At 30.6% G+C, this 15,427-nt stretch overlaps 2 protein-coding genes across 5 annotated transcripts; both read left to right on the top strand.

Annotated features, from left to right (window-relative positions):
• The first annotated feature begins 1,104 nt into the window (after positions 1-1,104).
• LOC112751572 (uncharacterized) lies at positions 1,105-7,330 on the top strand. Of its 4 annotated transcripts, none has more exons than XM_025800753.3 (6): positions 1,105-1,354; positions 1,937-2,096; positions 3,045-3,408; positions 3,924-4,474; positions 5,268-5,380; positions 6,566-7,330. In XM_025800753.3, exons 1-5 carry the CDS (start codon positions 1,291-1,293, stop codon positions 5,377-5,379), a joined length of 1,251 nt encoding a protein of 416 aa, XP_025656538.1. In that variant the 5' UTR covers positions 1,105-1,290; the 3' UTR covers position 5,380; positions 6,566-7,330. The 4 variants fall into 4 exon arrangements, with proteins under 4 accessions (XP_025656538.1, XP_025656537.1, XP_025656540.1 ...); XM_025800755.3 differs by having other exon boundaries at positions 1,110-1,354; positions 7,140-7,330; XM_025800757.3 differs by lacking the exon at positions 6,566-7,330 and adding an exon at positions 1,533-1,638 and having other exon boundaries at positions 1,119-1,354; positions 5,268-5,496.
• Positions 7,331-10,065: 2,735 nt separating this feature from the next.
• Positions 10,066-13,800, top strand: LOC112751571 (abietadienol/abietadienal oxidase). The gene is made up of 10 exons (XM_029293195.2): positions 10,066-10,218; positions 10,723-10,997; positions 11,257-11,581; positions 11,692-11,841; positions 12,089-12,328; positions 12,444-12,527; positions 12,657-12,735; positions 12,855-12,976; positions 13,099-13,226; positions 13,415-13,800. The coding sequence occupies exons 2-10, from the start codon at positions 10,759-10,761 to the stop codon at positions 13,521-13,523; spliced, it is 1,476 nt and encodes a 491-aa protein (XP_029149028.1). The 5' UTR covers positions 10,066-10,218; positions 10,723-10,758; the 3' UTR covers positions 13,524-13,800.
• Positions 13,801-15,427: the final 1,627 nt, after the last annotated feature.

The raw sequence follows: 15,427 nt of genomic DNA, 5'->3' as shown, positions 1-15,427 counted from the left end.
TTTAGAAACAGAGTTGGATATTTAGTATTCACGCTCTCACTAATGTATTTAATAGTTACAAATTTTAATGTATATTTTTGTCCTCTTCAAATTCTTCTATGTGTATTTGTGTTTATTTACTCTAACAAAATTAATACTCAAATTACTCTTTAAAGTTACACTCGCGATTCAATCGATCCTTAAAGTTTTAATTTATTCAAGTTGGTTCTCCAACATAGCATCTCGGATTCATATTAGTCTCTAATTTTATTTCTATCATAAAACAGTTAATGACGTACTGAGATAAGTGGATACCTATCACACTGGACTTATTTCTAACAGCGATCTACTGTGGCAATTGTTTTGTCGTAATTTATTCCCTAACAAGTCTTTCAAACCTTTAGGTTAAATCCGGATTAGGGTTTTAAATGCATCGCAAGGAGCAAATTGAAGTTAAAAAAAAAAAAAAATCTAATTGTCACTTCAGATATTTGTTAAAAAGTCTAATATGATAATTATAAGTTCATCTCAGTTTGTCGTTAACAGTTTTATGATAAAAATAAGATTAGAGACTAATATAAATCATGAATGCTAAGTTAAGAGATTAAATTGAGTAAATTGAAATTTTAAAGACCAAATTGAGATGAGAATGTAATTTCAAATGCAAGTATTAATTCTAATACTAATAATAATGTTTAATTACTTTGTTTGTCTCTATAATTTTACTAAATTTGTAATTAGGTCTCTATATTTTTTTCTTTTAATTGAGTTTTTATATTATTTTTAAATTTATAGTTAGATTATTTTTATGTTAAAAAAGATAAAATTAACAGAATATTCCTTAAAAAATATATTTGATAAAAAATTTAATTAAAATTTTAATTGTGGATACTTTTAATTTGTAAAAAATATTCTGTTAATTTTAATATTTTTTACACTAATAAAAATTTAATTATAAAATTAAAAATAGTGTAAAAAAACCCACTGAAAAAAAAAATAAGAATCTAATTATGAATTTGATAAAATTATAGTATCTAACAGTAATTAAATCTATACTTTTCTTTCCTAATAATAATAATAATAATAATAATAATAATAATAATAAATTAGCCATAGAGAAACGGCGTTTCGGAACCGTCTCTGATTTGAAAAGTTCTGCAGCAGATCGAAACGCTTAAACCCTCCATTTTTCGACTTTGAAAGGTTTTTTGAATCATACAATAGCATAGATCAGCTCCAAAACCCTACCCCTCCCTCTCTCTCTCTCTCTCTCTCTCTCTAAAAGGTTGAAGTGCAGAGCATCACATCACGATGAGGAAGAAGCTTCTGATCGCAGCAGCAGCACGCCTCTCCTTCCGCTCCATTCAGAAACCTCGTAAACTCTCTTTTCATGATTTTCACCTCAGTTTTATGTTTTAGTTTTTTCTTTGGAATAAATTTTCAGTTTTGGATTATTTAGACATAGGGTTTTATTTGCTGTTGTTTTATTAGCTTGACATGGAAATGAAGCTAAGGTTAATAATCTATGAATTGCATGCATCACATTGTTTCAGAGATTGTTTCATCTGGCTGCAATGAATCAGTAATGAAAGCTTGATCAGTGCCAATCATCTTTGGTTTCATCTGCCATGGAATTGAAGTTATAGAAATTGGAATTAGGTGAATGACATTTGAGCACTGAAGCTGCATTTTATACGTTAATTTTTCTTGAAGTGTTAACTTTTTGTAGCTTAGTGCAGTGAGCCAGTGACGTTGAAGGCCAAGTGTGTTTATATCTATTTGGAATGGATTTTTGTGTTATTAGGTTTTGTCTGTTTGTATCAGACTATCTGGTTATAATGCCTTTCTATGAAATTGAGCGTGGAATTTCAAAATGTTTGCTTACTTGGATATTGTTTTGCTGAATTCTTTAACTAACAACCATAGATCTAATGCATGTCTTGTGTGTGTGTGACAGCATCCTTCGACGTAAGCAATTCTGTTGGTCCATTGTATGTCCAGTCGTGCGGATGGTCATATGCTGCTTCTGTCTCTTCTGACATGCCAAATGCCCGAAAAGGCCGGAAGAAGATTCGTCAATGTGAACGTAGAGCGATGGTTGAGTCTTACGTGAACAAGTAATTTTTCATTTCTTTTGAAGTTGAAGCTTTATTCAACATCTTTTGAGGTTTCTTGCATTTTGCTTTGTCTATGCAATACTGACGCTTAGTTTGGTAAAGCATTTTGAAGAGCAGCTTATACTTTTCAAAAACCCAAGCACCTCGTTTTGTGTTTTGGTAAATAAAACAGAAAATGTGTTTGTTCAAAATTTAGGGGGTGTTTTTTTAAGCACCTAAAGAGGAGCTTTTCAAAGTTGACTTATGCTTATCAAAATTAAAAATTCTAATATAATTGTATATATTAATAACTATCTAAATTTACTGTTATATTTATATCTATTGTGGTCCTTTTAGATTTTAAAAGTTATTTTACCAAACACGTTGTTGCGTGGGCTTACCAAATATAGGTGTTGCAGCTTTTAAAAAGATGTCTTTCAAAAGACAACTTTGGTAAGCTACTTTTGAAAAGTAAAAGTTTTACCAAACCAAGCTTGAGTATTTCAAGAAGGTTGAGGTGCATCCATCATAGTTTTTATTAGAAACCTACTTTTCAGGACTAGAAAACACACCCATATGGTATTCTGAGTCTCTGGTCATTTTTTGGTTGAGTTCATTGATCTCTTGACTTAGTCCCACATTTGTTACTAGTTTATGCCTTAAAATGTGACAAAGGGTTTTTAAAAGACGGAAAACAATGCCCATGACCCTGTATATAATGATCTACTAGTTTGTGGTGAAGAAAAAGTTTCCTATATGTATAATATATGAAGGAAAAAGTTTCACTTTCTTAAGTATTCCCTTCTTTCTTCTCTAGAAACAATTCAACATCACAAATGCTGTCTTTATTATTTGTTTTCCTTAACAAGAAAACGATCCATGTGGGCTCTTGTTATGCCACAATGGTGCACTTATTTCTTATTAGCCATTTAGAAATGGCTGAATATTACTTGTTTTTTCTTTCCACAGATATAGAACAATAAATGCAGGGAAGTTCCCGACAACAAAGGATGTTCAAAGGCAAGTTGGTGGTGGTTTTTATTTTGTACGGGAAATCATACAGGAACTGGAATACAAATCTAGAACGAATTCTTCCAAAGAAATGGATGAGAATCTGTTGGAACAGAAGAAATTCAATGAGAGTAAACTCCAAATCACTGTAGCCCGGAAGGTTTCATCAGATAATACTGGGAGTGCAAAAGAAAGGACAGCCCAAGATGATTCTCAGTCAATAGGTTTAGATGAACGGGAGATTATTAATGCTGGTTGTGATCATCTTAAAGTAAATAGACAGTCACGGACATCATATGAAGCTGAAATTATCCATGCACCAGTAAGCATTGAACTTTATTGTGTAGGTGTAAATGTGATGAAAAATGATAAGCCAAAAAGGAAAATTGGCATTACAATTCATAGTTTTTCTTTTTTTCACCATCCACCCTCCCCCCAAAATAATAACTGTATGCCTTGCTTTGATGTCTAATTGCTGAACTGTACCTTTTTGTTATCTTTTTGGTTCTAGTGTATATTATAAATTGTCAAGGCTTCAAAGAACGACACTGCATTATCTGTGTAACTTTTGTCCTTGTCCTGATATTAATATAGATAGTGCATTCTGCATGATTTTGAATAACCTTATTAATAGTAAATCTGTTCTATTATGAACTCAAATTCTTTTAGGTTGTTAGTTACACCTTTTGATGTTTCTGGCTTCCTGTGTTCTTTTCTTGTTTTTTTTTTAAATAATTCATACTATTAATTGAATCAGTGTTTTATTGTTATTTGAAAAAAGAAGGGGGAGGGGGATCTTTTCATATTATTACAAATTTTCCTTCTGCATTGTTTCAGGATGCACCAACAAGCCAGCTGCTACAAGAGAGACGAAAAAGTCCTTCTAGTCCTTCAAGTGATAACAATGGTAATGTGTATGACAAAGCTGAAGGCCATGTATCTGAATTTGTTGAAACGGAAAATCATCAAGTAGTGGAGGAAAGATGCATTGGGAAAGAAGGTTATGAGAAAAGGGGGAAAGCTCCCTCGGGAGACATTTATGGAGAGACTTCCCATTCAACCCTCCAGGTACCAAAAGATGTAAGGTCTGGGAATGATATGCCTAGTTATTCTTCTGCTTCTGTTACACCAGAGAGGCACCAGCTAAATGAAGAAACAGAAGATGTTTCTGCCTCATCTGTTAAAAAATCTAGCAGTAGTCACAGCAAAGCTCGGAGCCATGATTCTGAGTTTGTTGATATGGAAAAGCATCCAATCCTTGAAGAGAAAAGCTTTAGGAAAGCAGGTTATGAAACAAAAGAGCAAAGTGCTGTAAAAGATGACCTTGGCATTCCAAATCATAAATTGGAGCAATCTCAAGGGTCTTCAGAATTTAATGAGTCGAAAATGTAAGTTTTCTTATTTTGTTGGATATATAGAATTTTTTGTTGCAGCTAGGACAATATTATTTTTACTTGCTAATATGTCTTGTGAAGTACCAGTACCAATGCATGTCATTGGTATGATATAGAACTAGGTGGTGTGGATATGTAGTTCAACAAAGTTAAATGTTCCAAGTATATTCTGTGTTGGTGATTAAAAGATAGTGCAGATTCTAAATTGAACAGAAAGTTTAATTAATGATGTGGAGAAGTAATTTGCACAAATGAACATAAAATTAATGTATATTGAGATAAAATAATACCATGATAGAATACGGCCACTCGTACAAACACTGATATACACATACTGTTTTATATACTTGAAAGAATAATTCTGGGCAGGAGTAACATGACAAAGAAGTATGTTACTTCCTGGTAATATTCTAAAATGATAACATTTTGTGACTTGCAATCAAGTTTACATGAAAGCATTAGTTTATATTTGCAAAAAGGTAAGAGTCCTGAAATATAGAATGGGTAAAAGAGGTAAACAATGTTAGTAGTGCCACTTTGGAATCTGAATATATCTGTAGTATAGTTTTGCACTTTTGCTTTATTTTAGTCTTTGAACAATTGTTTATATTTTACCTGAAATATGCAGTAATGATCCAAAAAACATGCTGTTGCTGTATGAAATTTTGCTACTTTTTCTTCTTTTTGTTAGATCGGTTAATTTTTTTTTCTTTTAATTTCTGTATTCTTTACAAAAGCATTCTATAGGTATTATTAAGTTTGCTTATGTTTTCCATATGGCGAACAGCAACTCTGATAATCGGGAGACCAGTGGTGTATTGGCTTCAAAGAAGCCAACTTTGTGGGGAAACCTGAAGTCTCTTGCAAATGGCATAATAAATATCTGGAAAAAATTCTAAGGTAAAATTGTGCAACTTGCATGAACTTAAATATTTTTGTACACCTATGACAGTATGTTTAGGGTTATAAGATGCATGGCCCATTTTGATCAATGATTATCCGGCACTTGCAAATTCTATTCTCTGTTTTTTGCTATTCATCACCATACCATTTCCATAGGTTTAGCAGCTATCTTTCTTTCAATGTTCCAGCTGGCTGCTCATTTTTTATTGGAAAACATATCCATATGATTCCAATTCTATTATTGCATTGGCTTATCTTCAGGAAGAGAAAAGAGGGAGGGGAGAGACAGCCGGGGGAGAGAAAAAAAAAAGAGGGGGGGGGGGGGGGGGACATTGACTCCCAGTCCAGTAAATTAGTGTTCTTGATGTATATTATTTACACTCAAATTGAAGATGGATTGCAATGTATATGTTTGAATATGAGCAGCAATGAATGGAAAGGTCAACATTTACGTCTTGGAGAGCATTCAAAGAACAAACTGTAGTTTTTTTTTTCATAGAAATCTCACCTGGAAAAATTGAAGAGATTGATAGGATTTTTTTCCTTTTCTTAAATTGCTTTTTTACTTTTAGCATTATATATGCTCATTAGTTGCTACATTCATTTAGTATGAGCATTAGTCATGTAGTTAGAAAGAACTGTTATTTGGAGTTAAATGGAAATGTCAGCACCAAGCTGATATTCTGCATATATTCATCACTTTTAGCATTCACATTGTCACATTGAAACTTCTTGCATAACTTGCTTCCAATTTGCTATTTTTGAGCTATATTTCAACTATTGCCAGATTAGAATATGATATCCAACATTTATTTAGGATCATGTTCCGCTCAGACATATCCTATTGCCGAAGGCAGGAAGTTGTGTGCATAATAACATTGCAACATTAATTCCCTTTCCTCAATATCTGATATAGAACAAACAAGTTATGAATACCATGTGGCATATGGTATTTAAATTGTTATTTGCCATCTCATTCCCATAATGACATTGACAGTTAAATGAAATTAGATTTGCAAGTATACACTCGAATATTATTTATTATTAATTAGCATTGGGATTTGAATATGGATAATATGATGTTTTGAGGTCTGGTATGAGGGGATTCTTGCATTGATATAATATGGCTAGTTACAACTATCTTTCTATTAATACTATTATTATTGAATGAATGCATTTTAGGTATACATTGAGTCAAGGATATACCAGAGTCTCAAGATAACAAATGTAACAAAGGGAATTATTTTGTATCATCACCTTCTAGAAGAATAAAGATTAATAAACTAGATTTGCGAACTTCCAAATCCAACATAAATGAATACAAAATTTGGGGTGGGGATAGTAGCTTGGTTTGAGAGGAAGCATGTGAAGAGTTTCCAATTGGTTCATCATAATGTCATGAATACGGCTTGCAAGTTGCAACGCCTTTTATGGCTTTAATATATGAAACTGGAGCTAACGCAATGCAAAATTGTTCCCACTTTTAAAAACAATATTCATTGCACTAGACGTGGGATAAGTTACCCAAAAAAGAAAGAAAAACGTTGAAGAACATAACTGCCTTTACAAATTGAAGGGAAAGAGGAAAAAACAATGTGTTGTGCCCATCATAATTCATGTATTTAGTTGAATTCAATTGAATAGTATTTTGTTCAGAAACTTGTAGAGGATGCTCCATTGCTGCTACATTTCTTTTGTAGCAATCAAACAAAGAAGCGTGGCCTATGTGACAATTTTGCATCACTGCTTTCATCAGGTTATTGCTAAATCGTTGGAACAGCATAGTTGGTTTGTATAAAATTGAAGAATGACAGCTTTTTGCTTATTCTGTAAGATAACTCTCACTCGTGTATTTTAAAGTGTACTTTTATTATGCAAGAAACGTGCCGTTTCCCCTCCAACTGTTTTCTATAATTAAAGCAACGTCATGGTATCTCAGTTCCATTATATTTTAATAATCAACATATATATCATTATTTGTTCTCTAACACACGAGTATTTTCTTAATGTAAAATCTTCAACAGATCTTTATTATTTTATTAGAAAAATTCTAGGTACATACATGTTGACATGTTATAGATACTGTTGGTAATGTAGATAAATGTTAGCTCTGGTTTGTTGTTTATGATTAATTGTTGGTACTACAATAATGGATAATCTTGCTTATTAAAAATTCAATAAAGATAAGGCCAAGTCAGAATATATGTGAAAATAGGTATTTGATATTGATTGCGTTAAATTGATATTATTCTTGGGCAATAGATATTTTTGAAGAACAATCTCGTTATGCGTACACCTCTTTATAATAGACATTATTTGTTCAAATTAAAGCCATAATTCAAAACATATAAAGATGTTTATATGCAAACTACCAAAAATGTTGTGTATCAATAAATATAAGTTCTAACAAAACATGAATAAGAAAAAGATGCTAATCAAATAAGTCAAATTCCATTGACGTACATTGTAATGGATATACGGAGATAAACAACTAAATTCTTAATTCTTAATTAGAATTGTGAATGACGCTTTAGTGTATCTAACCTATAAGTATAAAATGAGATGAAAGGTTCTCGCTTCTCACTATTTTTGTATTTTCCATTTAAGAAAACTATACTAATTTGATGACATATCTCGCATTGTTTGCTAGGCTGGTTCTTACTGGCATATATAAATTATTATTGATTCTATAATCAATTACCCAATAGGCTTTCAACATTTATATGCTTTAAAATAATTAATTGCATAACTTTAGGGGTGCTGGTTCCTTGAAAGAGGCCTGAAATATGGGATTCAAAGCCTTTTTTCTTCTTTGACTAGTCTATTTAGTGGCTCCATAATAGTCCAAGCCTTCAATTGCAATATATAGGCTCCATATATAGTGTAGTGTGCTAACAAAAGAGAATGTATGTGATTCATTTCATCCTAACTTTAGTTGAGAGAAAAATGGTGTCACAAAAAAAGAATATCTCCTTTTGTGATTAATTATTATAGACTACAGTACACTTGAAATAAATTAATGTAGTTATCAATGAAACAAAAATCAAGAATATACCAAATTGAAGACACATCGCTATGAAACGTTTTATCTATAAATTGATTATTGAAAATTTATTTATTTATTTTTTAAAAACTGTTTAGCACCATAGTTAATTTGTTATGTGGAGCAAGATGTTGTAGGATGTGACACTATGTACCGACAAGTACTAACTGTCCTTTCTAATGGTTTGGAGTAAAGTATGATTAACTTGGTCGTGTATAATGGTTTCACATGACCAACAACAATATTAACCTAACTATTTAACTCAACTAATAAAACACATTTTATGGTACAATGGGGACACACCTATCGTTTAGGGTATTTAGAGACCTTTTTATATAGCATTTTTATTTTATTATAATCGAGTTTTATTAATTATAATTGAGTAAAGCACTCAAAGTTGGTAATTACTTTAAATTTAAAATTCTTTTAAGCTAGGTACCTAAATCTGTTTAAAGTTGATCAAGTTAGTATATTATATATTTATGTCGAAATTAAAATTACACCATTCAGTGTGCATAAAAGAAATAACGAATAAAGAGAATTCCAATTTGTCAAACTGGGATTGGAAGGCTCCATTAGGTAAAATTAAAACAAGTAGGCTATTAGTGTATGTCTCTTAACATTGATACAAGCTTTTTCTAGAGAATAACTTGACCAAAAGGGACAAATCCAAGGTTGCTTGCTAATGTGAGACACTAGTACATAGGTTACTCCATTATAATTTTGTGACACAATTTTTTTTTTTTTAAATATGGGACAAACTTATCTATTTAGTCATGTCTATCCGGCATATTTGTTCCCCTTTGTTAACATTATGGAGGCATTCATGCAGAATTTTTTTGTGTATTCCCAATCGGTTAAGTCGATCATTAGGTCAAAAATTATTCTGTCATAGTTTTATTTAAAGAGAAGTAAAGGGTTAGTAAATTTTATGATTTGTAGTCATTAATTAATTATTATTAATATTTTTAATAGTATAAAATTATATCTAATAGTATAGGATTATTCATTTTTTTTTATTGGTTAAGTAGTGCTGACCAAATTTTAATAAAAATACTGGCGTCCTAAACTTTCTCTTATTTAAATATTCGGTGCTATCAATGAATTGTTGCATATATATTTATGCAGAATTAAAGTTTTTATTTATAATTATCTAAATTAATAGTGATAACTTGTCAAGCATGTGTATGTGTAGATAGATTATTAGGAAACACCAAATTTAGATGTTTCCTACTATATTTATGTCCCACTCTATAATTAGTATATTAAGATAGTGTTCCACTCAAAGATGGAAACTTTTTATTTCCTTTTTTTTTTTTAATTTTAAATATAAATATGTGAAGGTATTTTCATCCCTCAGCTTAAATGTGACTAAATTGATTAATACATGGTTGAATAAGTAGCTAGCATAAAAAAGATAAGTCAAACTCTAGCTAACTTTTTTTGATGATAACCTCTCTAGTCTCTACTACTTTTTATGATAATTCCACCTTATTTTGTGCTCAAGAATTTGAACATTTGAGTTTCTTGTAATAATATTATTATTATTATTAAATTCACATCAAAAAGCTATATTTTGGACAAGTTTATTAGACCCTTCTCTCTCTCTCTATATATATTCCTATTATATATAGTCTATAGTCACTCCAAGAGCACAATTTCCCTCTACCATCAAACAGGTTCTTCATTCAATGCTGTTTATGTTACTCCAACAGAATCACAAGGTGATAAGGTGATTAGGCATAATTACTTGAAAGCCCTTCAAGGTTTTGCTTGTTCTATTTCTTCAAAGGTATATTAATCATTAAACCATAACAATCAAAATTAGTTTCTTATTTATTTTTTGTTTGTGTCTGACAAACAAGATAGATTCATAGTATCTATTATTTGGTCGTTAGGATGTGATATTTTTCCATAAGATTGTGGAAGAGTCAGCAAATCTTCTAGATAGTAAAAATTATTGTATGAATATTGCATGTTAGAAATTTTGGAGTCATACTTATGGATTATTGTTACACATTTGCAAATTCCATATACTTGCTATAAAATATTAGATTCTGGGAATGATTTATTCATGTAAAATACCAAGTTAAATTAACATATGGCCCTACCAGATCTTGTTTGTAAGGTCAACTAAGCATGTTCACAAGTTACAAACTCTGCCTTTTCACATTTTTTATTTTTTTAATAACAACATGTTCATACTTGCATTGGAAATTAAAATTAATAGTTAATCCATATATATTTATATATATTCACTGACTATTAATATCAGAACTGAAATTCTCTCTGGCAGGAAGAGGTTTGGTTATCAACAAAGAAAGAAGAGAAAATGAGAGAAAATACTTCAGAAACATGGTTGGTTTTGATGACTGTGATGATCATATTGGGAAGTGGGATAGTGATGTTTGCAAAAATGGTTCAAGAAAAGTTGAAGAAAGGAGAGAAAAGAAGTAAGTTGAGATTGCCACCGGGGAGAAGAGGATGGCCATTGATTGGTGACAGCATCAATTGGTACAATGCTGTTGCAAGTTCTCATCCTCCTCAGTTTGTTGAAGAAATGGTGAAGAGGTACTTACTTAGTTACTTCCATTACAAGCAAAACTATGTTCTAGCTTTTGAAATGGTCTTAGAGTGCTTAATTTTGGAAATCTAGTTGCAAAAATATGCATGCTAATCAATGATTTGTAGAATCCAACCATAACTCTTTTAGAAGGATCATATTCTTTTGAAATTTTTGATTTATTTGGAAATCGATCTGCATACAAGATATTGAAATATTTAACACAGGATTTGCATTTTATCATCACTTTTTTTTGTTCATTTGAAGGTATGGGAAGATATTTTCTTGCAGCCTATTTGGGAAATGGGCAGTGGTGTCTGCAGATCCAACCTTCAACCGGTTTGTGATGCAGAACGAAGGGAAATTGTTCCGGTCGAGTTATCCGAAGTCATTCAGAGATTTGGTTGGTAAAAATGGTGTGATCACAGTGCAAGGAGAGCAGCAGAGGAAGCTGCATGGAATCGCCTCGAATATGATGCGCCTTGAGAAGCTCAAGTTCCATTTCTTGAATGATATACAAAAGGTCATGCTCCAAACTTTGAGCAATTTTGAGAACAACCAAGTCATTCTTCTCCAAGATGTTTGTAGAAAGGTAATAAATTAATTTTTAATGATTATTTTTTTCATCTGTGAATTAAAGCTTATCCATTATCAATTTATCATCAATGTTTAGCACTAAACTTGTGTTTTAATTTAATGCAGGTAGCAATTAACTTAATGGTTAATCAACTATTAGGGGTTTCAAGTGAGTCTCAAATCAATGAAATGGCTCAGTTGTTCTCTGACTTTGTTGATGGTTGTCTTTCAATTCCAGTCAACACACCAGGATTTGCATACCACACTGCTATGAAGGTAATATGAAGAGAAAATTAAAAAAGCAGCAAAAGGCTTAAAGCAGAATAAAATTGAGAAGATTTGAAACGTTTTCATTCAAGAAGAGCTTCTTTAGCAATGCAATTTTGTTTACTTCAAGTATTAAAACTAAATGACTCTAGTACCTTTTATTCCTCAGATGCATAATACACTCTTTGGAAAAATATTACTATTACTATAATTATGCATATTGAATTAACATTCTTTAGAAATGTATATATATCAGGCAAGGGAGAAAATCATAAACAAGATAAACAAGACCATAGAGGTACACAGAAAAAATGATGCTCCAACTGTAGGGAGTGGTGTGCTTGGAAGGCTGCTAGAGGAAGAAAGTCTACCAGATGATGCTGTAGCAGATTTCATCATCAATCTTCTCTTTGCTGGGAACGAAACCACGACGAAAACAATGCTTTTTGCTGTCTTTTTCCTTACTCAGTGTCCTCAAGCCATGAAGCAACTTCTGGTACATATATGATATATAGAACATGAAAGCTTCCGCATATCTTAGTATTCAAGAAATGGAAGTAAAACTCTGTTGTTAACATTTCAATTATTTTCAAACTGATTTGTTGTAACAGGATGAACAAGATTCTCTGAGGAGTAATTCTGGAGAAGAGTTTCTTACATGGCAGGATTACAAAGCAATGCCTTTCACTCAATGTGTAAGTAATAATTCTCCATTTTTCGTATCAGATAATCTTAAAACTCAACTTTGATGTTAACATATTCAAAGGACAACAAATGGACAAAACATTACACTACTAAGGTTTCATGATTGTCTTCACAAACAGGTTATTGATGAAACACTTAGACTTGGGGGAATTGCAATTTGGTTGATGAGAGAAGCAAAAGAAGACATTCAATACCAAGGTATATACATATATATAAATAAACAATTTTTCTTGTTAATTATCATGCTCAAAAGAGACCATAATGTTACTATATGATAAGCATGTACTAATACTATGTTATTTACATTTTTTGAGTAGATTTTGTTATTCCAAAAGGATGCTTTGTAGTTCCATTTCTTTCAGCAGTCCATTTAGATGAGAATGTGTATAATGGAGCTCTAAACTTCAATCCTTGGAGATGGATGGAACCTGAAAATGAGGTTAGTCCCATCATTGGTTCATATATACTTCAAAAAAACATTCATAATGACATAATAAGACTTCCTTTTCATTTTACTCCATTCCTAAGTCCTAATTACTATATCTGCTTAAAATAATGAAGGAGAAGAGAAACTGGAGAACTAGTCCATTCTATGCACCCTTTGGAGGAGGTGCAAGATTCTGTCCTGGAGCCGAGCTTGCTCGCCTTCAGATTGCGCTTTTTCTTCATTACTTTGTAACTACCTACAGGTAATGCCACCCTTCAGTGCATTGTTAGTTACATGAATTCTGCTATCAAATTGGTGTAAAATTTTTTACACTGTCATCAAGCTATCTCTTTGTTATGTAACTAAAACGGTTGAATTATGTCGAAATTTACATACATAATATTTTTGTAAGTCAATAATGTAAAATATTTCGTGGCGAGTTTTGAGCAGATGGACACAGATGAAGGAAGACAGGATGTCCTTCTTTCCCTCTGCAAGATTAGTGAATGGCTTTGAAATATGCCTAACAAGAAGACAAGATCATGAAGAAACAAGTTGAAAAGATCATGTCACCAATGTTCATATCAAATTCCTTCAAGTTCTCCACTATTTTTGAGTCTTTGTTTTCTCTGGCTACTCTTTTTTGCTGAGTACTCTCTCAGTTTCACCCAGCAATGATGTGTTTTTCAGAGTTTGAATTCTGTTCTCAATGTATCATTAATTGTGTATAGATTTTTTTTTCCTTTTTTTTCCCTCCTTTCTTTATAGTGCAGATATGCACTAGTCATAAAGCTTGTATAGTATACAGCATCCAAGTCTTAAAGGTGTTTCATTTTTCTTGATGTTACTCACTTTTATAGTAATTTTAAAAAAAAAAAAATCTAAAGTAAAAATCATATTTAGTTTGAAAAGAGAAATTGGAATGCCATTTAATAAAATAATTTATGGAAGAGGAAAAATATGATAATTGTTGAAAAAAAATAAACTTTCATCCTTATCAATGAGGCTTAAATTTTTTATTATGGATGAGGCCGGTGTGTATTTATCAGTATTGATTACGTAGGTGTTTTTTTTATGAGGATGTGTAATTAGACTACCTGACTATTTTGTATGAAGATTAAAAAAAAAAATACTAAATTAAAAGATTCGATTTTTTTTTATCGTGATTATTTTTTATTTTAAATTTTAAAAATCGTATAGTCCAATTTTTGTTCTTAAATATTGCTGTTGTTCTCTAAAATTTGAAAGGTCCGATTTTTATACTCTAAATCAAATAAAATTTATTTAAAATTAACATTTTTATAGGCTATGAACATAGAAAAATTACATCCCCATCCAGTATAAAAAATAATTTGCGTATCAAGGACAATACTTCAATATGAAGCATGAATTTTCATCAAACTAAAATTGGTGAGAAAGAAAATGTATCTTCCAAAAAGTCATGTCAAATGAAAGTAAAAGAAAGTAAAAGAGACAAAAGCCAAATTACTAGGAACAACATGATTTTTTGGGATTTTTTTTAAATAACAGCATTTAAAATAGAATTTATGTTTATATAATAATATATATAATTTTTGCTTTTTATCTCACTCTCACGTGTGTATTTTCATTTCTCTCTTAGTTTTTTACATTGTTTCTTAGAAATAATTCCAAAATCATTATTGAATAAATAGAACCTCTTACTTTAATATATTTATCTTTTAGTTAAAATTACATTCTAAAATTAATTATAAAAAACACAACTAAAAGTTTGTATTTAGTGACGGATCCAAAAAATTTTGATAATGGGGCAAAATATATAACATGATAATAATTTTTATAATAAAAATATTAAGTTTACATAAAAAACTAGGTATCAAATTATCTACTATAGATTTATGTATAAATACATATATTATTTAACTTATTTTTAATGTGTATTTTGTATTTCGAAATTTGTATTTTAAAATTTATTTTGTACAAGTGATTATTTTATATATACGTAGCATAATTGTTGTTATAATTATATTTGGTTATTGTAAAATATGATTAGGTTTTAAAATATCTAATTACAAATTAAAATACTAAAATAATAATTTAAATAATAACATATAATTTAAAATTTAATTTTTTATATTTCATATTTTGAAACCTTGATAATATAATCAAAATATTTTTTTTTGTATATGTCATTGAACAATCATTTAAAACTCAACTTTCATACAATTAGCTTTTGATGATATTGATAGTTGAAAAAGTTCATTCAATTAGTGTAGTTATAAAATTTTTTCAATCAAACCAAGAGAAGAGGAGGATGAAGTTAATTGGTGCTGGACAAAATCTGGTATATATGAAGTTGGGTCAGTATACAAAATTGCTTATGGATTCTTTCATTCTCCTACTTCATTGAGGTCCCAGAACATACACAACAGAGTCTGGAATAGCATTTGGGAGTTGAAATTACCACATAAAATTAAGATTTTT

This window comes from Arachis hypogaea, chromosome 15 (assembly GCF_003086295.3).
Source record: "Arachis hypogaea cultivar Tifrunner chromosome 15, arahy.Tifrunner.gnm2.J5K5, whole genome shotgun sequence".
NCBI classification, from domain to species: domain Eukaryota; kingdom Viridiplantae; phylum Streptophyta; class Magnoliopsida; order Fabales; family Fabaceae; genus Arachis; species Arachis hypogaea.
The sequence above is the reverse complement of the archived record's forward strand: the minus strand, read 5'-3'. Positions and strand labels throughout refer to the sequence as shown.